The sequence below is a fragment of the Oncorhynchus keta genome, chromosome 19 (assembly GCF_023373465.1).
Source record: "Oncorhynchus keta strain PuntledgeMale-10-30-2019 chromosome 19, Oket_V2, whole genome shotgun sequence".
Taxonomy (NCBI): domain Eukaryota; kingdom Metazoa; phylum Chordata; class Actinopteri; order Salmoniformes; family Salmonidae; genus Oncorhynchus; species Oncorhynchus keta.
In genome coordinates, this window is record NC_068439.1 from 70,508,127 (window position 1) to 70,533,350 (window position 25,224).

Consider the following 25,224-nt stretch of genomic DNA (forward strand, 5'->3'; position numbering starts at 1 on the left):
ATCACATTAGATGTACTTTCTATTTCCTGTCCAGTCATATGGTCTATCACATTAGATGTTCTTTCTATTTCCTGTCCAGTCATATGGTGTATCACATTAGATGTACTTTCTATTTCCTGTCCAGTCATATGGTCTATCACATTAGATGTTCTTTCTATTTCCTGTCCAGTCATATGGTCTATCACATTAGATGTTCTGTCTATTTCCTGTCCAGTCATATGGTCTATCACATTAGATGTTCTTTCTATTTCCTGTCCAGTCATATGGTCTATCACATTAGATGTTGTTTCTATTTCCTGTCCAGTCATATGGTCTATCACATTAGATGTTCTTTCTATTTCCTGTCCAGTCATATGGTGTATCACATTAGATGTACTTTCTATTTCCTGTCCAGTCATATGGTCTATCACATTAGATGTTCTTTCTATTTCCTGTCCAGTCATATGGTCTATCACATTAGATGTTCTGTCTATTTCCTGTCCAGTCATATGGTCTATCACATTAGATGTTCTTTCTATTTCCTGTCCAGTCATATGGTCTATCACATTAGATGTTCTGTCTATTTCCTGTCCAGTCATATGGTCTATCACATTAGATGTTGTTTCTATTTCCTGTCCAGTCATATGGTCTATCACATTAGATGTTGTTTCTATTTCCTGTCCAGTCATATGGTCTATCACATTTTTTTTCTTGAAGGTGGATTTACTTGTTGCCTGAGAAATATGGATGGGTAAAGAGTTCCATTCAGCAATGGCTCTATATAAAACTGTATATTTAAGGTTATTTGTCCTTGGCTTAGGTTGTCTTAGCTGCCCTGAATATGCCTGTCTGGTTTGGTGGTTATGCGTGTTGCTAGTATGTACGACCTTGCCTGAAAAACACTGTGTTTTAAAATATATATATAACATGCCTAAAGACAATCAGAAGACTGGATAGTCATTTGTTTTCAACGTGAAGCCATGAGAGATTCTGATGCATTTGGATAATATTCAGCTTTTTATACATCTTTCTTTGCTGCAGATTACCATAAGTACTCTAAGTGTGATAGGACCAGGGATTCAATTACCTGATTCAGAATGCTAGATGTTACATACTCTGAACCTTTTCTTGTAACAGCAATTCCCTTACCCATCTTAACAATATTACCTATGTGTTCGGACCATGATAAAGCTGAGTGCGACATGACGCCTAGTAGATTCGTTTTCTTCACTTGCTCTACATGCTATCTATTCATCGACAAATTCAATTGGGTATCATCAGCAAGCATAACTTGAAACAAATACAATACATTTAGTTTTAGAAATGTTCAACATATCAGTTCTTAGTTCACTACTCAGTACATCTGTTTGCTCATTACGTTCTGATGCTGCGCTATACATTGTAGAGTCATCAGCATACATTACCACTCTTGCTTTGTTCATGACTGAAGGTAAATCATTAGTAAAGCTAGAGTAGAGAAGTGGGCCTAGACAGCCTCCTTGAGAAACACCACAGTGGGTATCTTTACTGTTTGAAAAGCTGCCATTAAAGGACACATTATGCCTTTTCCTGGATAGATGGCTTTCCATCCAGTACAGAGCTGCGACTTAAAATCCTAACATTTGAGTTTACCTAGTAACAGTTCATGATCAATTACATCAAAAGCAGCCCTGAAATCTAGCAACACTGCACCAACTAACTTCCTGTCATCCATTCTCTTTAACCAATCATCTGTCGTTTTTTCTAAAGCCGTACTCCTAGAATGCCAGATTTATCTTCTACTTTTTTGGCATAATAACGTTGAATCATTACATTTCTCAGCTCATCATCAATCCATGGGGCATCGTTTGACCTCACAGTGTATTCTCTTAAAGGGGCGTGCTTATCAGCTATACTCAGAAATAATTTCATAAACAAATTTAGGGACATTTCAGGATCATCCTTACACACTTCTAACCACATTCTTAATCTCACCCACAAGGGTTCAATCAGAGTCCTGCTTGAACCCTCTGTAGGACCATCAGTAGCTTGTTTTCCTAATGAGGCAACCAAGTTATGATCACTACAACCTAGTGCCACTGATACAGCTTTAGAACAATGTTCAGCCATGTTAGTAAAAATGTGATCGATACAAGTTGATGATGTGATACCGGACTGTCGCACATTAAAGGGTAAACTGTTCAAGTGAGAAATAAATTGTGTATGACTAATTCATATTCAGGTCTTTTAAAGTCTGGCTCTTTGTTGCTGTCAGAGAGTCCCCACTGGGCTAATGCCAGCCCCTGAAATGACTTGAAACACAAACACTTTGCTCAGCTTTATCCACAGCCATTTGCTTTTCCCTGACGTGTGAAAAAAAAACAAGATGGTGTTTTGCCAAGAACAATATTTGCCTTGTTTAATTTGGGTTAAGGTATGCTGCTCAGACAGCACCCTTCCCTTCCTCTCCATGTTGACTTTCAGCATCATATACTCTATGACGCTCAATGGGTTCTTCCGTTCCCAAAATGTGGGCTTTCACCTACCTCGAGCCAGTCACGTGTTTTTGGCATAGCCAGCACAAAAGAGCAGCGCTCCACTCCAGTCTCAATTTCTATCAACATTGGGTAGAACATAGTGTACTGTCCATGATGTTAACAACAAGATAATGATCAACCACTGTTCTTTTATCAAGATGATTCCCAAAGAGAAATGTATTGATTAATATTACCACCCCAATCAGATTTTTTCTTTTTAATCAAAGCATTTATTTAAAACAATTATTTTCAATGTCTGACCTCTTCGAGGTCAACAGTAAACTCTTTATTATAAATAAAATGTGAACCCAATTATGTTTATTGGCCAGGAGCATTTTAATAGTTGAATAGTTCGGTCTGCCATAATTGAATTTTAGATGAGTGAAATAAGATTGTATCAGGGCTGTTCTCGTGCCTTATAATGCCATATGTATATAGGGTCTCCATTGTGGGATTACAAGGCCTCTTCATCCTCGGTACACCCAGTCCTAATGTTGTGCGCGAGACTGCTTAGCGAAAAACAACAAAACCCAGGACAGCTAAGCCTATATCGCATTCTTCCATCGTGAAAAAGTGCCGGCTTGCATGAGAAAATAGGAGATAATTAGGTAGAAAATCCACCGCACATTCCGCATGGCAGCAGTTCAGCCAGCTGAACACAGAGGGCCCTTCTTCTGCACTGGAACCACAAAGACATCAAGGCAGTTTACCACTGGATCTGGGCTGGATGAGGCTGCTGGGCTGCGTGCCTGTGATGACTACCTAGTGGAAAAATGAACCCATTATCCTGGGACTACACCTCTTGATGCATCTTATCCTCTTCACATGTACCACTCAAAGTCATCTCTGACTGAGAAGGAGCTCTTAGGAGCTCTCACGTAGGAGAACTTCAAGAACATATAAAGGATTTGGTCCCACACTGAAAATGTTTTGAAAGTGTTGCTACCATGAGACGCCCTGATCAACTCTACAACTCTGTTACATTTTTTAAATAAAATGTTGTCTCATGTGCAGAGACCAGGCTGCTACTGTAAGTGAGGCTTCACTACTGTTCATGAGGAGCGGTGCACGCTGCTAACTCAGTCAGCAAACATTGGCAACAAGAGGCTAGTATGTAGAAGCAACATAAACTGTACATGGTCCAAAACCCACCTGCTCAGCCTAACAATAGTCCTGGTGAAAACTCAGGTGACACTCCTTTAAAATAGTTACTTACTGACTGTAACAAAGAATACCAATGCATTTATATTCGAGTTAAAAGGTGGCGGTTAATCCATTTCATTATTTCACTGTTGGGGAATAATCTTTGATTCAACTCTTGTGACTGAACTTCTACTCACAGACCTCTGTTTGTTATTTCAAACCTCTCCCAGCCACGTCGCTAGTCATTCATTCTACTGCTGACAAAAGCACCTGAGGCCTCATTTATAACAGTTGCGTAAAATTTATACTAAATATCTGCGCGTGCCATTTCTGAAAAGACTGTTCACGCACAAAAATATTAAGATTTGACAATTACGTCCTTAATTGCTGTATACTTCAGAAGTATTGGAATTAGGCCAAGACAGTATTTAAAATAAATAACAATGGTGAACTTGATCAAATGTCTTTGGAGGTGTTGGCAGAATGTTTTCTTTTGCAGTACCATTTGCTGTAAACTATCTGACCGCTTCTGAAATACAAAAACTATTGTAAATTGTTGTGCACATGTAGACAGTTTGAATTCAATAATGTTTTGCATTTACTGTTTTCCCGAACCTAAATATGCAACATTGCCTGCGAATTCTGAAACGTATACTCTTATAATACTTTTTCACTAGAGTAGGCTATACTTACAGTGGTAGTCTACACACTTCACTGCAAAATATCAACTGTCTGTTCACCTGTTAAATTATACTGTATGTTATGAACCATCCTCCCGTTCTCAGAGCAAGGAGAGCAAAAAGTAGAAATTATAATAGCCTATCTAATAGGCCCAATTAAATGAGAGATTAATAGCCTATCTAATAGGCCCAATTAAATGAGAGATTAATAGCCTATTTAATAGGCCCAATTAAATGAGAGATTAATAGCCTATCTAATAGGCCCAATTAAATGAGAGATTAATAGCCTATCTAATAGGCCCAATTAAATGAGAGATTAATAGCCTATCTAATAGGCCCAATTAAATGAGAGATTAATAGCCTATCTAATAGGCCCAATTAAATGAGAGATTAATAGCCTATCTAATAGGCCCAATTAAATGAGAGATGAATAGCCTATCTAATAGGCCCAATTAAATGAGAGATTAATAGCCTATCTAATAGGCCAAATTAAATGAGAGATGTGCATGGTCATTTGTTTATGGCTACTTCGGGAATATGAACTCATCATGGCCATAAATGGTGATTCATTTATACTGACCAGGTGAATCCAGGTGAAAGTGTATTGATGCCACTTACTAAATCCACTTCAAGTAGTGTAGATGAAGGGGAGGAGCCTGGTTAAAGAATGATTTTTATCAACTCTACATACACGGTATTATTTTAAACAACTTTCTGATAGTTTATTTAATCATTTTGCATTTTTCTGTGAACGTGTCCATTTACAATGAATAATTCCATTCTCAGTCTGATGATTCATATGTACTGTAGTCATAAAGTAAGCTTCAGCTTGTGTGTTATTACAATATTAGCTCATAGCAGTAGATTTTTAGTTTGGAGTTCTCGGCTGCAGCAGATGGGTTCTAACGACATAAAGTTGATGAAGAGAAGAGTCTGTGCCCGGTTTTAACGGTCCATTTGGAACGCTGACAGGTTGCTCTCTGTCTGTGCCAGGTTTTAACGGTCCATTTGGAACGCTGACAGGTTGCTCTCTGTCTGTGCCAGGTTTTAACGTCCATTTGGAACGCTGACAGGTTGCTCTCTGTCTGTGCCAGGTTTTAACGGTCCATTTGGAACGCTGACAGGTTGCTCTCTGTCTGTGCCAGGTTTTAACGTCCATTTGGAACGCTGCCAGGTTGCTCTCTGTCTGTGCCAGGTTTTAACGTCCATTTGGAACGCTGCCAGGTTGCTCTCTGTCTGTGCCAGGTTTTAACGTCCATTTGGAACGCTGCCAGGTTGCTCTCTGTCTGTGCCAGGTTTTAACGGTCCATTTGGAATGCTGCCAGGTTGCTCTCTGTCTGTGCCAGGTTTTAACGTCCATTTGGAACGCTGCCAGGTTGCTCTCTGTCTGTGCCAGGTTTTAACGGTCCATTTGGAACGCTGCCAGGTTGCTCTCTGTCTGTGCCAGGTTTTAACGGTCCATTTGGAACGCTGCCAGGTTGCTCTCTGTCTGTGCCAGGTTTTAACGTCCATTTGGAACGCTGCCAGGTTGCTCTCTGTCTGTGCCAGGTTTTAACGTCCATTTGGAACGCTGCCAGGTTGCTCTCTGTCTGTGCCAGGTTTTTAACGTCCATTTGGAACGCTGACAGGTTGCTCTCTGTCTGTGCCAGCTCTCCATCTCCTCAAATGTTATTTGTCACATGCGCCGAATACAACAGGTGAAGTGCTTACTTACAAGCCCTTTAACCAAAAATGCAGTTTTAAGAAAAATATGTGTTAAGAAAGTATTTACTAAATTAAACTGAAGTAAAACATAAATAAAAATAAAATAGAAATAAAGAAAATATACAAAGTAAAAAATATATTTTTTAAAATGGAAAAATATATATATTTTTTAGCTAAAATAAATAACAATAGAAATAGAACAAATAAATAAATCAGTTGGAGTGGTATGCAAATTGGAGTGGGTTCTAGGGTTTCTGGGATAATGTTGTTGACGTGAGTCATGACCAGTCTTTCAAAGCACTTCTTGGCTACAGACATGAGTGCTATAGGTCAGTAGTCATTTGGGCAGCTTACCTTGGTGTTCTTGTGCACAGGGACTATGGTAATCTGATTGAAACATGTTGGTATTATAGACTCGGTCAGGGACAGGTTGAAAATGTCAGTGAAGACACTGGTCAGCGCATGCTTGGAGTACACGTCCTGGTAATCCGTCTGGCCCTGCAGCCTTGTGAATGTTGACCTGTTTAAAGGTCTTACTCTCATCGGCTACGGAGAGCTTAATCACACAGTCGTCTGGAACAGCTGGTCCTCTCGTGCATGCTTCATTGTTGCTTTCCTCGAAGCGAGCATAGAAGTCATTTAGCCCGTCTGGTAGGCTTGTGTCACTGGGCAGCTCGCAGCTGTGCTTCCCTTTGTAGTCCTTAATAGTTTGCAAGCCCTGCCACAGCCGACGAGTGTCGGAGCCGGTGTAGTACGATTCAATCTTAGTCCTGTGTTGACATTTTTACTGTTTGATGGCTTGTCTGAGGTCGTAGTGTGATTTATTATAAGCGTATTAGTGTCCCTCTCCTTGAAAGTGGTAGCTCTAGCCTTTATCTCAGTGTGGATGTTGCCTGTAATCCATGGCTTCTGGTTGGGATATGTACGTACGGTCAGTGTGAGGACGACATAATCGATGCACTTATTAATTAAGCCAGTGACTGATGTGGTACTCATCAATGTTATTGGATGAATCCTGGAACATATAATAGTCCTATAGCTTAGCATCCGCTTCATCGAACCACTTCCGTACTGAGCGCGTCACTGGTACTTTCTGTATGAGTTTTTGCTTGTAAGCAGGAATCAGGAGGATAGTTATGGTCAGATTTGCCAAATGGGGAAAGGGAGAGCTTTGTATGTGTTTCTGTGTGTGGGGTAAAGGTGATCTAGAGTTTTTGCCTCTCGTTGCACAGGTGACATGCTGGTAAAAAAATGTGAAAAGACAGATTTCAGTTCCCCTGCAATAAAATCACCGGCCACTTGGTGCTCCACGTCTGGATGTGCATTTCCATGTGTGTTTATGATCCTATACAGCTCATTGAGTGCGGTCTTAATATCAGCATCGGTTTGTGGTTGTAAATAGACAGCTATGAAAAATTTGGTCTAAATAGTATGGTCTGCAGCTTATAAATATGGCCGTTGTGGAGTTCTGCACCAAGGGCTCATTGTGATTGAAGAATGCCAGGATCAAGGGTGACATAGGGGTGATGGGGCTTCCCCTGCAAGGGAGCTTGCACCTTTAACCATTCATGGCCTCCTTGTCTGCAGCGCAAGCCGACAACTGTGTCACAAAGCGCCGGTTCCACAGTTCTGCCCACCGCACAGGCCCATAGTCTAGGGTCCCAGCCAAGTGGCAGACCATTGACTGGCTGAAAGCGCAGCCCATCAGCCTTTTAACACAGACAGCGAGTGCCGAATACAATCTGTCCCTCTGCTTCTCTGAATGACAGATGTGATAATGACTTTGCTGTTCTTATGTCCTTCTCAACATTCTAGAATGTAGCCTAATGACTGGAGTCAACCAGTTACTATTTTCTCTGCCATCAGACTAGGCGTTCGAAGTTTCCCGATCGTTGCTTCCTGTTGGGTGTAATTGAAGGGGTCAAAGGTTGTGGATGTGTTTAGGGTCAGCGGTGTGATGTATTCTCACCCTGCTTTGTGTAACCAAGGGCTCTGTCCTCCTCCTCCTCTCCTTCTCTCCTCTCCTCCTCAGTATGAATGAGGCCAGGACAGGACAGGCATAGTGCTGCTATAGTTTACTGATGGAACACGGTGCACCTTAGGCCACTCCAACCTCTGACCCCTCTCTGTCTCTCTCAGGAAATGAGAACTCTGGACAATACTCTGAGGGTTTATCTGTTTCAGGAAACACTGGGGTTGATGTCATTGTATTTCAAAATGTCTGTAATTGTTTTACCTTATAGATATGTTCTCTTTCATCCTTTTTGGCTTGATCTTGAGCTGTTGGGAGATTTCTAACTTGTGTTATTTAAAAAAAGTTTAAATCTGACTTAGAGACGTTGCTCACGGTGACGTTGAAATAGCCTTGTCTGATAACTTAAACTGAACGGTCTTAGAGTCGAGGGTTTCTGTTTTTAAAAAGGAAAGGAAATTGCTCGGAATTCCTGAGAACCAAAATAAACAGGCGACAGAATGAAGTCCGCTTTTAAAAAGTCTGTTCAGCAGCTCAGTAGCAGTACGTCATGGAAGGAGGCTGAGTGGAGTGGGGGGGTGGCCAAGCCAAGGAACAAGGGGTGTTTAGATTTAGAGTGGGGGTTGCAAAGGGGGTCCTCCTAACCACAGTGGGCTCACATACAAGGCAGACTGTGTGTGTGGAACTAACTGAAGTCCCTCCCTCCTCTGTTTCCCTACAGATGAGCTGGAGACAGAGAGAGATAGAGAGAGCAAGCGAGTGAGCAGCTGTGTGTGTGAGTGTGAGAGAGGTGCTGAGTTCTGAAGAGCTCACACAACAGGACAGAGCCCAGCTAGCGCTGCTGAGACGGACTATGCAGAATAGTGTCTGAGTTTGTCCTGAGGATAGACACCAAGAGGTAAGATAACTTTACAGCTGGTGTGTGTATACTGTAGTTTGTTGTTTTTATGTGCTTTTGTTTTAATTTAACCTCATGATTTAATTTAGTTTTATTAAAATGTATGTGATTTCATTTGATTTAATTGAACCTTTTTTTAACCATTGAACTATTTGTCAGACGGCAGTCAAGCATTGATCATCATGTCACCAGAATAACACCTTCAATATTTATTGGAAAGGAGCAACAAGCTCATCACCGTACACTTTCACCACCCTGTGAAGTTCATCATCACTTATTTCATTTGTTGCCAAATAAACTGCATGGTTTTCCGAGTCGTAGTGGGAGGACCACACACCATATCATCGCTTGACTTTGATATGATGGTTATTATATCAATATTTGCGTAAAAAGTCATTTCCACCACCATTTCCCGCATAATTCATTTTAGCGACACAAAAAGACCCCGCCAAGTCGAATGAACAAATTCCTGTTTCCACCACAGCTGTCCTGACTTTTCTATTTTATACGATATCACTTTACTGTGGATGAAAGTGTGATTATTGGCATTCTCTCTTGATTATCTCTCATGCTGATGTTTTGTCTTCTGCCCTACTACAGATCAGAATGGGAAACACTGACAGCCAGTACAGCAACTTCAACGTCCCTGGGAAACCCAAACCCTGCTCTCTAAAGTTCCACTCCATCCAGGAGGAAGTCCTGTCCCCCAATAGCTGGCGGAGGAGCAGCGAGGGGGGCGGCCAGGAGTACAAAACCAGAGGCAAGGGAGGGAGGGTCTGCCTGCCCCAGCAGAAGATCACTCACAACCAGCCTTATGGCTTGCCGCAACACTACGAGCACCACATCACCAAGGAGGGCTGGGGACTGAGAGGGCCCCCAGGAGCCAAGCTGAAGTCCAGCTCTCCGCAGTGTTGTGGCGGAGGGGACAGTTCCCAAGTGACCAGGAAAAGCAGAGGTCATAACGGCTATGGTTTCCTGGAGAGTAGCGGGGAGAATGTGAACGGTCTCGGTGCTAACGGGCAGCGCACCCCTGAGATGACTTCTCTGTGTGAGCCAATAGAGAGCCGCTGCAGCCCCAAGGTGCTCCTCAGTAAGGACGGCAGCATGCGTGTGGAGTTCACCAATGCCAGGAGGATGCCTCTGGAGCCCCAGGGTCTGTCAGGCCACAGCCACAATGCAGTAGCAGCCCCAGAGCCCTCTCTGACTAGGACCAGTAAGGGTAGCTCGCTCAGCTCCGAGGGCTCCTGGTACGACTCTCCTTGGGGGAACACCACAGAGCTCAACGATAATGTGTTCACATGTAGTCAGACCGCAACGAGGGACAACAGTAGTGGCTACACCACCTACTCCTCCACGCGCACTGAGGAGACGGGCTGCGACTACAACACCTTCTCATCCGCCCGTACTGAGGACATGTCCCCGGGGTTCAACCCCAACCTCCTCTTCCAGACCATGGATAGTAATGGACAATATGCAAGCCGAGGGTATAACTCTTGCTCTTTGGGCCGCACTGAGGACAGTGGCATCGGAGATTCTATGATTCTCTACCCGGAGCAGAGTCAGTTTAGCCTCATCTCCCCTCCCGTGTCCCTATCTGACCTCAGCATGGTGGCTACATACCCCACCCCTCACTTCCAGGACATCCCCCAGCGCCGGGCGTCGCTGGCCTCGGTGCTGACCCTGGATGTGGGCGACCAGGAGGAGAGCTCAGAGTCGGGCGACCAGTGCTACTCCTCCGCTCACAGTCACACGCTGCCCTGCAGGAGGGTCGTCACCGAGCCTACCGCCATCGTCGTCAGCAACAGCAGGAAGGACAACCTGAAGAGCCGAATTCGGCGCCTCAGCGACTGGACAGGAAGTCTAAGCAGGAAGAAGAGAAGACTACAGGTTAGGAAGGAGGGGAAGAAAGGGGAGAGGGAAGGAGGAGGGGAGGGTACATAGTGAAGGGGGAAAGGGAGTAAGACTGGACATGTACTGTAAACTCTTTATCAGATGACCTGTTGCCAGTTATCTATGACATGAGACTGCAGGCTGACTATGTGTGATGGTAATCTCATTGTTCAGGTTGTTTTGGTCAACGTGATTGGCTGATGGCCGTTGGCTCTTAGAACCAATCAGATGAAGCAGAACACTGCAGTGTCACAGGAATATCTCTCTGTCAAACATCATCCTATGACAGTTAAATACTAACAAACGTTTCAGAACCTTCCATCATTATGACAGATGTTATGTACGTCTCCTTAAGGCTTTGTGTCGGATTTGAGGGGAAAGATTTCAAAGGTCAGAAAGGAAATCTTCCCTGCTTCTTTTGTCGCCGGAGAACGTTAAATTAGGCCAGAGTCACACATGACCAAGCATTTTCCAGCATTACTTGAGTTAAAATACTGCCGTGAACAGCCTTTATTTGTCGACAGTGGACAAGAGGATGTAATCAGGTGATAACGATGGTGTTATATGACATTGCGTTTTTTCTCTGTATTGTATAGCAGTTTGAAACCCCGCCTCCTGGCTATGTAAGAGGAGCCCTCTACCTTTCTCTGTATTGTATAGCAGGCTGAGACCCACCTCCTGGCTATGTAAGAGGAGCCCTCTACCTTTCTCTGTATTGTATAGCAGTTTGAAACCCCGCCTCCTGGCTATGTAAGAGGAGCCCTCTACCTTTCTCTGTATTGTACAGCAGTTTGAAACCCCGCCTCCTGGCTATGTAAGAGGAGCCCTCTACCTTTCTCTGTATTGTACAGCAGGCTGAGACCCCGCCTCCTGGCTATGTAAGAGGAGCCCTCTACCTTTCTCTGTATTGTATAGCAGGCTGAGACCCTGCCTCCTGGCTATGTAAGAGGAGCCCTCTACCTTTCTCTGTATTGTATAGCAGGCTGAGACCCTGCCTCCTGGCTATGTAAGAGGAGCCCTCTACCTTTCTCTGTATTGTACAGCAGGCTGAGACCCCGCCTCCTGGCTATGTAAGAGGGGCCCTCTACCTTTCTCTGTATTGTATAGCAGGCTGAGACCCACCTCCTGGCTATGTAAGAGGAGCCCTCTACCTTTCTCTGTATTGTATAGCAGTTTGAAACCCCGCCTCCTGGCTATGTAAGAGGAGCCCTCTACCTTTCTCTGTATTGTATAGCAGTTTGAAACCCCGCCTCCTGGCTATGTAAGAGGAGCCCTCTACCTTTCTCTGTATTGTATAGCAGTTTGAAACCCCGCCTCCTGGCTATGTAAGAGGAGCCCTCTACCTTTCTCTGTATTGTACAGCAGGCTGAGACCCCGCCTCCTGGCTATGTAAGAGGAGCCCTCTACCTTTCTCTGTATTGTATAGCAGTTTGAAACCCCGCCTCCTGGCTATGTAAGAGGAGCCCTCTACCTTTCTCTGTATTGTACAGCAGGCTGAGACCCCGCCTCCTGGCTATGTAAGAGGAGCCCTCTACCTTTCTCTGTATTGTATAGCAGGCTGAGACCCTGCCTCCTGGCTATGTAAGAGGAGCCCTCTACCTTTCTCTGTATTGTATAGCAGGCTGAGACCCTGCCTCCTGGCTATGTAAGAGGAGCCCTCTACCTTTCTCTGTATTGTACAGCAGGCTGAGACCCCGCCTCCTGGCTATGTAAGAGGAGCCCTCTACCTTTCTCTGTATTGTATAGCAGGCTGAGACCCACCTCCTGGCTATGTAAGAGGAGCCCTCTACCTTTCTCTGTATTGTATAGCAGTTTGAAACCCCGCCTCCTGGCTATGTAAGAGGAGCCCTCTACCTTTCTCTGTATTGTATAGCAGGCTGAGACCCACCTCCTGCCTATGTAAGAGGAGCCCTCTACCTTTCTCTGTATTGTACAGCAGGCTGAGACCCCGCCTCCTGGCCATGTAAGAGGAGCCCTCTACCTTTCTCTGTATTGTATAGCAGGCTGAGACCCCACCTCCTGGCTATGTAAGAGGAGCCCTCTACCTTTCTCTGTATTGTATAGCAGGCTGAGACCCACCACCTGGCTATGTAAGAGGAGCCCTCTACCTTTCTCTGTATTGTATAGCAGGCTGAGACCCTGTCTCCTGGCTATGTAAGAGGAGCCCTCTACCTTTCTCTGTATTGTATAGCAGGCTGAGACCCCGCCTCCTGGCTATGTAAGAGGAGCCCTTTACCTTTCTCTGTATTGTATAGGAGGCTGAGACCCCACCTCCTGGCTATGTAAGAGGGGCCCTCTACCTTTCTCTGTATTGTATAGCAGGCTGAGACCCCGCCTCCTGGCTATGTAAGAGGAGCCCTCTACCTTTCTCTGTATTGTACAGCAGGCTGAGACCCCGCCTCCTGGCTATGTAAGAGGAGCCCTCTACCTTTCTCTGTATTGTATAGCAGGCTGAGACCCCGCCTCCTGGCTATGTAAGAGGAGCCCTCTACCTTTCTCTGTATTGTATAGCAGGCTGAGACCCCGCCTCCTGGCTATGTAAGAGGAGCCCTCTACCTTTCTCTGTATTGTATAGCAGGCTGAGACCCCGCCTCCTGGCTATGTAAGAGGAGCCCTCTACCTTTCTCTGTATTGTATAGCAGGCTGAGAACCACCTCCTGGCTATGTAAGAGGAGCCCTCTACCTTTCTCTGTATTGTATAGCAGACTGAGACCCCGCCTCCTGGCTATGTAAGAGGAGCCCTCTACCTTTCTCTGTATTGTATAGCAGACTGAGACCCCGCCTCCTGGCTATGTAAGAGGAGCCCTCTACCTTTCTCTGTATTGTATAGCAGGCTGAGACCCCGCCTCCTGGTTATATAAGAGGAGCCCTCTACCTTTCTCTGTATTGTATAGCAGGCTGAGACCCCACCTCCTGACTATGTAAGAGGAGCCCTCTACCTTTCTCTGTATTGTATAGCAGGCTGAGACCCCACCTCCTGACTATGTAAGAGGAGCCCTCTACCTTTCTCTGTATTGTATAGCAGGCTGAGACCCCACCTCCTGGCTATGTAAGAGGAGCCCTCTACCTTTCTCTGTATTGTATAGCAGACTGAGACCCCGCCTCCTGGCTATGTAAGAGGAGCCCTCTACCTTTCTCTGTATTGTATAGCAGGCTGAGACCCCGCCTCCTGGTTATATAAGAGGAGCCCTCTACCTTTCTCTGTATTGTATAGCAGGCTGAGACCCCACCTCCTGACTATGTAAGAGGAGCCCTCTACCTTTCTCTGTATTGTATAGCAGGCTGAGACCCCACCTCCTGACTATGTAAGAGGAGCCATCTACCTTTCTCTGTATTGTATAGCAGGCTGAGACCCCACCTCCTGGCTATGTAAGAGGAGCCCTCTACCTTTCTCTGTATTGTATAGCAGACTGAGACCCCGCCTCCTGGCTATGTAAGAGGAGCCCTCTACCTTTCTCTGTATTGTATAGCAGGCTGAGACCCCGCCTCCTGGTTATATAAGAGGAGCCCTCTACCTTTCTCTGTATTGTATAGCAGGCTGAGACCCCACCTCCTGACTATGTAAGAGGAGCCCTCTACCTTTCTCTGTATTGTATAGCAGGCTGAGACCCCACATCCTGACTATGTAAGAGGAGCCCTCTACCTTTCTCTGTATTGTATAGCAGGCTGAGACCCCACCTCCTGGCTATGTAAGAGGAGCCTTTCTCTGACAGGAGAAAGTGTTTATTGTTCGCTATTAATGAGAGATTAAGGTCGCCGTTCTACTGAACCAGGGATGTTAAGATGGGCTTTGTCTTGTTCCAGTAGGAATGGAAATGAATTAATAGATACAGCATGTAAGAGCTTTAGGTCAGTGGGTCAAGACTCGAGAGTACTCATTCACACCCAAAGATACCTACACTAGAACTATTTTACCCTTTCATCTGTGGGCCTGATTCCTTTTGGGTCGCAATCTAAGACTAGTTCCTGGTTTTGTTATTTTGTTGGTCACAAGAATCCTTTAACATGTTTAGGCGGGGCAAGTCACGAGAATGTTACCCGTACCAGGGAAATTCCAGCCTGTTATTATAGGGGACTGATTGTTGCAAAAATATTTTACAATATCATGTTAGAGTATCTCACGATACATTTCATATTGTTTTCTAATATAAATAGACAACAATTGCCTACTGTTCAGGAATTGGTAGTCGAGAAATAGATGAAAATGTGCCTCTTCTGTGTCCCTGATCTTGTGCTATTGTAAGATTATCGTTTAACTTTACACACAAAGGTCTAGTTAGTTAACTATTCAGACTTGTTTTCCTCCTCAAAACCATCCTGATCTCTCTCTCTTACTCTCTCTCTCGCTCTCTTACTCTCGTTCTCTCTCTCCCTAGGAGCCTTATGGTAGTGAGGCCAGTGAAGGCTTTATCATTGGAGTGAATCCTAGGTTAGGTGACTCCAGGTCCCAGGTAACTGGTCCAGTATGGAACTCCCTCCACACCCAGACCCTGTCAGTCCGCTCTGGGGCCTCCAGGGTCCAACAGAGCCACAGTGACGCCTTGCGGCAGAACATCTATGAAAATTTCATGCAGGAGCTGGAGACAGGAGGCAACAGCGGCACGGAGCGGACAGAGCCCTCAGAGGATGGAGAGCGGGAGGACATGGGAGGAGCAAGGGGAATAGGAGTGGGGGAACAGGGAGAGAGTAGTGGCAGTGGCTCCCTGGGCTCTCTGGAACAGCTGGACCTGCTGTTTGAGAAGGAGCAAGGTGTGGTACGCAGGGCCGGCTGGCTCTCCATCAAACCCCTCCTCACCCTGCATAAGGACAGGAAGCTGGAGCTTGTGGCCCGCAGGAAGTGGCGGCAGTACTGGGTCACGCTCAAAGGTAGGGCTCCCTCCGCCTTCCACCTACACACACTGGAAATAACCTGTAATACATACAGACAATAGGGGTACATCCCAAATGGCAACCTATTCCCTATATAGTGCACTTCTTTTGACCAGAGCCCTAGTGCACAATAAATGGAATAGGGTGCCATTTGGGATGCTGACTAGGTCTCCCTTGGGAAAGAAGTCTTCTGACCACCATTGGACAACCTGGTTAAATAAAGGTTGCATGCACGTTGTTAGATATATGTTCTGTAGGTATTCCCCATTAAAGCTGTGTGTTAGCTGAAGCCTCCTCTCCTCCCTGGTGCATACAGGGTGTACCCTCCTGCTCTATGAGACCTATGGGAAAAGTAGCTGTCTCGAGCAGGAGCTGTCCTCGTGCTACACCCTGCTTGCTGAGGACAGCATAGTCCAGGCGATCCCTGAACACCCCAAGAAGGAGAACGTCTTCTGCCTGAGCAACGGCTACGGAGATGTCTATCTGTTGCAGGTACGTTCTACCCGAGGCTCACACAGATTTCTCTCCAAGCTCGGATGTACAGGAGCTATATGAGCTATAGCCTCCACACCCAGCTAGCGGACCGCAGAGCGGATCTGGACCCAGAACAGGGTGATTTAAAAAAAGATTATTATTATATACATATTTTATTTTTTGCTCGGTCAGGCTTCGACCCCTGGTATCATTTAAACACACATAAGACAGGGAAGATTGCATATAATTGCAGTAAATTAGCTTTAAAACAGAAAAAAATAATCTCTGTCCCATAGCAAAATGTGTAGAATTGCTTATTAGCTTATTAGCTAGCTAAATTAGCTTTAAAACTGCAACATTTTCTCTCCGCCAACAAGAGGGGTGTGAACAGTTTGGGGTCGCGTGGATTGTGAGGTGGGGGTTTGTTACCACGCTGTTAAATGACATTATCCATCTGGACCTTTGCCACCTAGGAAATGTGTGACCGGACCTTCTCAAAATAGTAATGGAATACCCCTGCGCTATCGTATGCACTGTGAACTCTGCACAATAGCCTGGGGATGAGGTTAGTTCCACACAGACGGTTGTGCCGTCAATGTTTGAATCTGCAGTACATCATCGTGTTGATTTAGCCTTTACAAATAGGACATTATAACACTCTGAGCTTGTCTCTTGTTTATTTGTAGGATGTTCTATTTTTCTTAGAGCACAGTGTGAATGGCTGAGAGGAAACATTTTTGGGGGGTTTAATGGGTTTCTGCTGTATTTCCTGCTCCTGTCTCTCAGGCCCCGTTGACAGGGTTGTGCTTTCAACTCAGACTGCAGTCTGTTGAGAGGGTTTGTAACAGCTCCTGCTATGGGACAAGCACAAGTGTGGACTAGGCTGGACATCTGCTTTTTAGGATTTGCTGTGCTGTTGTTTTTGCTTGGTAATGACTGCGTTGGTGTTGGTTATGTCCTGTCTGGGTGTAGTGTCAGCTTTACAGCTCCATTGTTACAGTGTATGTTCTATAAGAGGGTGAAATGGCAGTGTTGGGAAAAACCTCCCTACTGACTGATCTGAGTCGACTAATCGTGTATGATTTTTAAATGTTTAAAATTTTTATTTAACCTTTATTTAACCAGGTTGTCACAATCGTGTGTATAGGTAGCAGGGAAGTCAGGCGCAGGAGAATTAAACTTGGTAACTGGAGTAATTTAATAAAACAAAACTCCAAAACCATAAATACAAATGAAACAAACTGGGTACGAGGACCCGTCGTGCACCAAATACAAAAACAACACGAACTGAACATAAAACAATCTCTGACAAAGACATGATGGGAAACAGAGGGTTAAATACAAAACAGGTAATGAATGGGATTGAAACCAGGTGTGTAGGAAGATAAGACAAAACCAATGGAAAATGAAAAATGGATCAATGATGGCTAGAAGACCAGTGACGTCGACCGCCGAGCACCACCCGAACAAGGAGAGGCATCGACTTCGGCAGAAGTCTTGACACAGGTAGGCCAGTTGAGAACAAGTTCTCATTTACAACTGCGACCTGGCCAAGATAAAGCAAAGCAGTGCGACAAAAACAACAACACAGAGTTACACATAAACAAACGTACAGTCAATAACACAAAATAAAAGAAAAACTGAAAATCTATGTACAGTTTGTGCAAATGAGGAAGAGTAGGGAGGTAGGCAATAAATAGGCCATAGAGGTGAAATAATTACAATTTAGCATTAACACTGGAGTGATTGATGTGCAGATGATGTGCAAGTAGAGATACTATGGTGCAAAAGAGCAAGAGGGTAAGTAATAATGTGGGGATGAGGTAGTTGGGTGTGCTATTTACAGATAGCATCCTAAATGCCACCCTATTTCCCTATATAGTACCCTGTGGGCCCTGGTCAAAAGTAGTGCATGTTAGGAATAGGGTGCCATTTTGGATGCATCCAGTGTGTCTGTTTGGGAATAGGGTTGTTTGCCTCATTTTTCCACATTCGAGAGGGAATGTCTTTTCTCTTGAATGTGCATTACACTCAGTTTTATGAGCGTTGAAAGCACCTTCTTTTTCCCAGAGAGTAACATTCATTTGATTCAGTTACCAAGTGTTTACCAGACACACAAATCACACCGCAGGGCTGTATCTACCCAACATCACCATGGCAACGGGGAAACCTTGGCCTGTTGCACTGAGGCACTGAGGGAGTGAAGCCTTATAGCGAAAGTGATGAATGTGTCAAGAGGCTTTTGTTTGGCACTTAAGGATCCCCATCTGGGAATGGAGAGAGAAAGCAGAGCAATGACAACCATGCTCCCCTGCAGTTCCCTTAGGCTGGCACTGTGTCACCTGTCCCCATGTTCCCCTGCCCTTCCCTTGGCCTGACACTGTGTCACCTGGCCCCATGTTCCCCTGCCCTTCCCTTAGGCTGGCACTGTGTCACCTGCCCCCATGATCCCCTGCCCTTCCCTTAGCCTGACACTGTGTCACCTGCCCCCATGATCCCCTGCCCTTCCCTTGGCCTGACACTGTGTCACCTGTTCCCCTGCCCTTCCCTTAGCCTGGCACTGTGTCACCTGGCCCCATGTTCCCCTGCCCTTCCCTTAACCTGGCACTGTGTCACCTGGCCCCATGTACCTCTTCCCTTAACCTGGCACTGTGTCACCTGGCCCCATGTTCCCCTGCCCTTCCCTTAGCCTGGCACTGCTAACCTGGCCCCATGTTCCCCTGCCCTTCCCTTAACCTGGCACTGTGTCACCTGGCCCCATGTTCCCCTGCCCTTCCCTTAGCCTGGCACTGTGTCACCTGGCCCCATGTTCCCCTGCCCTTCCCTTAACCTGGCACTGTGTCACCTGGCCCCATGTTCCCCTGCCCTTCCCTTAACCTGGCACTGTGTCACCTGGCCCCATGTTCCCCTGCCCTTCCCTTAGCATGGCACTGCTAACCTGGCCCCATGTTCCTCTGCCCTTCCCTTAGCCTGGCACTGCTAACCTGGCCCCATGTTCCTCTGCCCTTCCCTTAGCCTGGCACTGCTAACCTGGCCCCATGTTCCTCTGCCCTTCCCTTAGCCTGGCACTGTGTCACCTGGCCCCATGTTCCCCTGCCCTTCCCTTAGCCTGGCACTGCTAACCTGGCCCCATGTTCCCCTGCCCTTCCCTTAACCTGGCACTGTGTCACCTGGCCCCATGTTCCCCTGCCCTTCCCTTAGCCTGACACTGTGTCACCTGGCCCCATGTTCCCCTGCCCTTCCCTTAGCCTGGCACTGTTAACCTGGCCCCATGTTCCTCTGCCCTTCCCTTAGCCTGGCACTGCTAACCTGGCCCCATGTTTTCCTGCCCTTCCCTTAACCTGGCACTGTGTCACCTGGCCCCATGTTCCTCTGCCCTTCCCTTAACCTGGCACTGCTAACCTGGCCCCATGTTCCCCTGCCCTTCCCTTAGCCTGGCACTGTTAACCTGGCCCCATGTTCCCCTGCCCTTCCCTTAGCCTGGCACTGTGTCACCTGGCCCCATGTTCCCCTGCCCTTCCCTTAGCCTGGCACTGTTAACCTGGCCCCATGTTCCCCTGCCCTTCCCTTAGCCTGACACTGTGTCACCTGGCCCCATGTTCCCCTGCCCTTCCCTTAGCCTGACACTGTGTCACCTGGCCCCATGTTCCCCTTCCCCATGGCACTGTGTCACCTGGCCCCATGTTCCCCTGCCCTTCCCTTAACCTGGCACTGTGTCACCTGGCCCCATGTTCCCCTTCCCCATGGCACTGTGTCACCTGGCCCCATGTTCCCCTGCCCTTCCCATAACCTGGCACTGTGTCACTTGGCCCCATGTTCCTCTGCCCTTCCCTTAGCCTGGCACTGCTAACCTGGCCCCATGTTCCCCTGCCCTTCCCATAACCTGGCACTGTGTCACTTGGCCCCATGTTCCTCTGCCCTTACCTTAACCTGGCACTGTGTCACCTGGCCCCATGTTCCCCTGCCCTTCCCTTAACCTGGCACTGTGTCACTTGGCCCCATGTTCCTCTGCCCTTCCCTTAGCCTGGCACTGTGTCACCTGGCCCCATGTTCCTCTGCCCTTCCCTTAGCCTGACACTGTGTCACCTGGCCCCATGTTCCTCTGCCCTTCCCTTAACCTGGTACTGTGTCACCTGGCCCCATGTTCCTCTGCCCTTCCCTTAGCCTGACACTGTGTCACCTGGCCCCATGTTCCTCTGCCCTTCCCTTAGCCTGGCACTGTGTCACCTGGCCCCATGTTCCTCTGCCCTTCCCTTAGCCTGGCACTGTGTCACCTGGCCCCATGTTCCTCTGCCCTTCCCTTAGCCTGGCACTGCTAACCTGGCCCCATGTTCCTCTGCCCTTCCCTTAGCCTGGCACTGTGTCACCTGGCCCCATGTTCCTCTGCCCTTCCCTTAGCCTGGCACTGTTCACCTGGCCCCATGTTCCTCTGCCCTTCCCTTAGCCTGACACTGTGTCACCTGGCCCCATGTTCCTCTGCCCTTCCCTTAGCCTGGCACTGTGTCACCTGGCCCCATGTTCCCCTGCCCTTCCCTTAACCTGGCACTGTGTCACTTGGCCCCATGTTCCTCTGCCCTTCCCTTAACCTGGCACTGTGTCACTTGGCCCCATGTTCCTCTGCCCTTCCCTTAGCCTGGCACTGTGTCACCTGGCCCCATGTTCCCCTGCCCTTCCCTTAACCTGGCACTGTGTCACTTGGCCCCATGTTCCTCTGCCCTTCCCTTAACCTGGCACTGTGTCACTTGGCCCCATGTTCCTCTGCCCTTCCCTTAACCTGGCACTGTGTCACTTGGCCCCATGTTCCTCTGCCCTTACCTTAACCTGGCACTGTGTCACTTGGCCCCATGTTCCCCTGCCCTTCCCTTAGCCTGGCACTGTGTCACCTGCCCCCATGATCCCCTGCCCTTCCCTTGGCCTGACACTGTGTCACCTGTTCCCCTGCCCTTCCCTTAGCCTGGCACTGTGTCACCTGGCCCCATGTTCCCCTGCCCTTCCCTTAACCTGGCACTGTGTCACCTGGCCCCATGTTCCTCTGCCCTTCCCTTAACCTGGCACTGCTAACCTGGCCCCATGTTCCCCTGCCCTTCCCTTAGCCTGGCACTGTTAACCTGGCCCCATGTTCCCCTGCCCTTCCCTTAGCCTGGCACTGTGTCACCTGGCCCCATGTTCCCCTGCCCTTCCCTTAGCCTGGCACTGTTAACCTGGCCCCATGTTCCCCTGCCCTTCCCTTAGCCTGACACTGTGTCACCTGGCCCCATGTTCCCCTTCCCCATGGCACTGTGTCACCTGGCCCCATGTTCCCCTGCCCTTCCCTTAACCTGGCACTGTGTCACCTGGCCCCATGTTCCCCTTCCCCATGGCACTGTGTCACCTGGCCCCATGTTCCCCTGCCCTTCCCATAACCTGGCACTGTGTCACTTGGCCCCATGTTCCTCTGCCCTTCCCTTAGCCTGGCACTGCTAACCTGGCCCCATGTTCCTCTGCCCTTCCCTTAGCCTGGCACTGCTAACCTGGCCCCATGTTCCTCTGCCCTTCCCTTAACCTGGCACTGTGTCACTTGGCCCCATGTTCCTCTGCCCTTCCCTTAGCCTGGCACTGTGTCACTTGGCCCCATGTTCCTCTGCCCTTCCCTTAACCTGGCACTGTGTCACCTGGCCCCATGTTCCCCTGCCCTTCCCTTAACCTGGCACTGTGTCACCTGGCCCCATGTTCCTCTGCCCTTCCCTTAGCCTGGCACTGTGTCACCTGGCCCCATGTTCCTCTGCCCTTCCCTTAGCCTGGCACTGTGTCACCTGGCCCCATGTTCCTCTGCCCTTCCCTTAGCCTGGCACTGTGTCACCTGGCCCCATGTTCCTCTGCCCTTCCCTTAGCCTGGCACTGCTAACCTGGCCCCATGTTCCTCTGCCCTTCCCTTAGCCTGGCACTGTGTCACCTGGCCCCATGTTCCTCTGCCCTTCCCTTAGCCTGGCACTGTTAACCTGGCCCCATGTTCCTCTGCCCTTCCCTTAGCCTGACACTGTGTCACCTGGCCCCATGTTCCCCTGCCCTTCCCTTAGCCTGGCACTGTGTCACCTGGCCCCATGTTCCCCTGCCCTTCCCTTAGCCTGGCACTGTGTCACCTGGCCCCATGTTCCCCTGCCCTTCCCTTAACCTGGCACTGTGTCACCTGGCCCCATGTTCCCCTGCCCTTCCCTTAGCCTGGCACTGTGTCACCTGGCCCCATGTTCCCCTGCCCTTCCCTTAACCTGGCACTGTGTCACTTGGCCCCATGTTCCTCTGCCCTTCCCTTAACCTGGCACTGTGTCACTTGGCCCCATGTTCCTCTGCCCTTCCCTTAACCTGGCACTGTGTCACTTGGCCCCATGTTCCTCTGCCCTTCCCTTAACCTGGCACTGTGTCACTTGGCCCCATGTTCCTCTGCCCTTCCCTTAACCTGGCACTGTGTCACTTGGCCCCATGTTCCTCTGCCCTTCCCTTAACCTGGCACTGTTAACCTGGCCCCATGTTTTCCTGCCCTTCCCCTAGCCTGTCACTGCTAACCTGGCCCCATGTTCCCCTGCCCTTCCCTTAGCCTGGCACTGCTAACCTGGCCCCATGTTCCCCTGCCCTTCCCTTAGCCTGGCACTGCTAACCTGGCCCCATGTTCCCCTGCCCTTCCCTTAGCCTGGCACTGCTAACCTGGCCCCATGTTCCCCTGCCCTTCCCTTGGCCTGACACTGTGTCACCTGGCCCCATGTTCCCCTGCCCTTCCCTTAGCCTGACACTGTGTCACCTGGCCCCATGTTCCCCTGCCCTTCCCTTAGCCTGACACTGTGTCACCTGGCTCCATGTTCCCCTGCCCTTCCCTTAGCCTGACACTGTGTCACCTGGCCCCATGTTCCCCTGCCCCATGGCACTGTGTCATCTGGCCTCATTCCTCCCCGCAGGCTGCTAATCAGACAGACCTGGAGAACTGGGTGACAGCCATCCACTCTGCAAGCGCCTCTCTGCTGGCTAAGAGACAGGGGAAGGAGGACACGGTGCGGTTACTGAGGAGCCAGACTGGCACCCTGCTGCAGAAGATAGACATGGACAGCAAGATGAAGAAGATGGCTGAGTTGCAGCTGTCTGTCATCAGTGACCAGAGGAACAGGAAGGCCATCAAGAGCCAGGTGAGGCACTGGGATGTGTGTGTGTGTGTGTGTGTGTGTGTGTGTGTGTGTGTGTGTGTGTGTGTGTGTGTGTGTGTGTGTGTGTGTGTGTGTGTGTGTGTGTGTGTGTGTGTGTGTGTGTGTGTGTGTGTGTGTGTGTGTGTGTCAAGATCAGAGGCCACTGTTAGTCCTAGCCATTCAAACATGCAGTTAGTTAAATTGGCCTATTAAGTCATCAGTGTCTGAGCTCCATGGAAACCAGACTATTCTCCCTCTGAAGAGCCACACATATACACCTGCATGACATCTTCTTGTTTCTGTCCGCATAGCCTGCGAGTTAGAACGTTCATGTAATGGCTGAAATCATTACGTTATTACACCGTTCCTTGTGGTTGTGGAACATACTGACATGAGCCCAGATGTGTTGGCAGCAGAGTTTGTTGAAACTGGGGTTTTATGCTTTCAGACCCAAGCAAGATGACATAAGGAAAGTCATTTGTATTCCAGATGTTCTCAGTCTAACAGACTAGTACAACACATTCGGTCCACTCCACATAGAAGTCTGTTGTAATGGGAAACCCAGATGAGGGGGACATTTTGCAGAACACACACCAAATGCAGATGAGGAGGATGTTTTATTGCGTAACACACACCAATGCGGATGAGGAGGACATTTTATTCCGTAGCACACCAATGAAGATGAGGAGGACGTTTTATTCCGTAACACACCAATGAAGATGAGGAGGACGTTTTATTCCGTAGCACACCAATGAAGATGAGGAGGATGTTTTATTGCGTAACACACCAATGAAGATGAGGAGGACGTTTTATTCTGTAGCACACCAATGAAGATGATCGTTCCTCTTCCCTGGGTGTGTTGGATAAGGGCGATTTAATGTGATTATGTGGCATAGCTCCAATGAGCCATGTGACTTGTTCTGCAGTTAGACACGCCCCTTTTGATTGCCTGATGCCATTCAGTCACCTCGTCGCCCTCTGTGTGCTATGGTGGGACCAGAGCCACATCTCATTACTAAAAACGTTTTAAAAATGTTTAACCTTTATTTATCTAGGCAAGTCAGTTAAGAACAAATTCTTATTTTCAATGACGGCCTAGGAACAGTGGGTTAACTGCCTGTTCAGGGGCAGAACGACAGATTTTTACCTTGTCAGCTCTGGGATTTGATCTTGCAACCTTCCGGTTACTAGTCCAATGCTCTAACCACAAGGCTACCCACTAGGCTACCCTTCGCTGCTGTTTTGCTTTGTGTAATGTCACATCACCAACAGTTTTGGAAATAAGGTTGCTAACATGGTGAACTGTGTCAAAGTTGGCCAAACTCTCTCTATGTACTGTATATGGTTCTGGGTGTGACTGTGAGCATGTGTTTTTGCCTTGCCTGGTCTCTCGTTGTCAATAAGAGGGTGGAGAAGTCATCCTGTCACCTTGAGAGTGACTCTAACCCTGTGTACTGTGATGTGACCCTGTCTGTCTGTCTGTCTGTCTGTTTCTCCCCAGATCCAGCAATGGGAGCAGAACCTGGAGAAGTTCAACATCGACCTGTTCCGGATGCGCTGTTACCTGGCCAGCCTGCAGGGCAGTGAGCTCCCCAACCCTAAGAGTCTCCTGGCCGTGGCCGGACGGCCCTCCAAAACCACCCTGGGACGCCTGGGGATCTTCTCTGTCTCCTCCTTTCATGCCCTGGTGATCTACTGCTTTACACCCATATCAACCCTCCACTTGGGACATTAACATTTCACACGTTCTCTGGAACAGTTCCATTGAAAACTCGTTATTTATCCCCATTTAAGAAAGCGATTAAGAATGTTATTGAATGCTGCTATATGTGAGCGGACCAAGTAATTGGGCGTCACTATCTTCTTCTCCAGATGAAAAGGAACACAATAGGATTATCTTTAAGCTACAACAAAAAGTCACGGGATTGTCACCGTCTTAGTGGTTCTTCCT

General features: G+C 47.9%; 1 protein-coding gene across 3 annotated transcripts in view; it reads left to right on the top strand.

The window, feature by feature from the left end:
- LOC118398802 (rho guanine nucleotide exchange factor TIAM2-like) overlaps positions 1-25,224 on the top strand; it is a 75,870-nt gene that overhangs the window by 26,075 nt on the left and 24,571 nt on the right. For all 3 annotated transcript variants that reach the window (XM_052471222.1, XM_035794521.2, XM_052471223.1), the window contains exons 2-7: positions 8,716-8,892; positions 9,493-10,779; positions 15,159-15,648; positions 15,968-16,143; positions 23,052-23,276; positions 24,775-24,960. In XM_052471222.1, coding sequence (XP_052327182.1) covers positions 9,499-10,779; positions 15,159-15,648; positions 15,968-16,143; positions 23,052-23,276; positions 24,775-24,960 — 2,358 coding nt within the window. In that variant the 5' untranslated portion in view covers positions 8,716-8,892; positions 9,493-9,498. The remainder of the gene's footprint in view (positions 1-8,715; positions 8,893-9,492; positions 10,780-15,158; positions 15,649-15,967; positions 16,144-23,051; positions 23,277-24,774; positions 24,961-25,224) is intronic.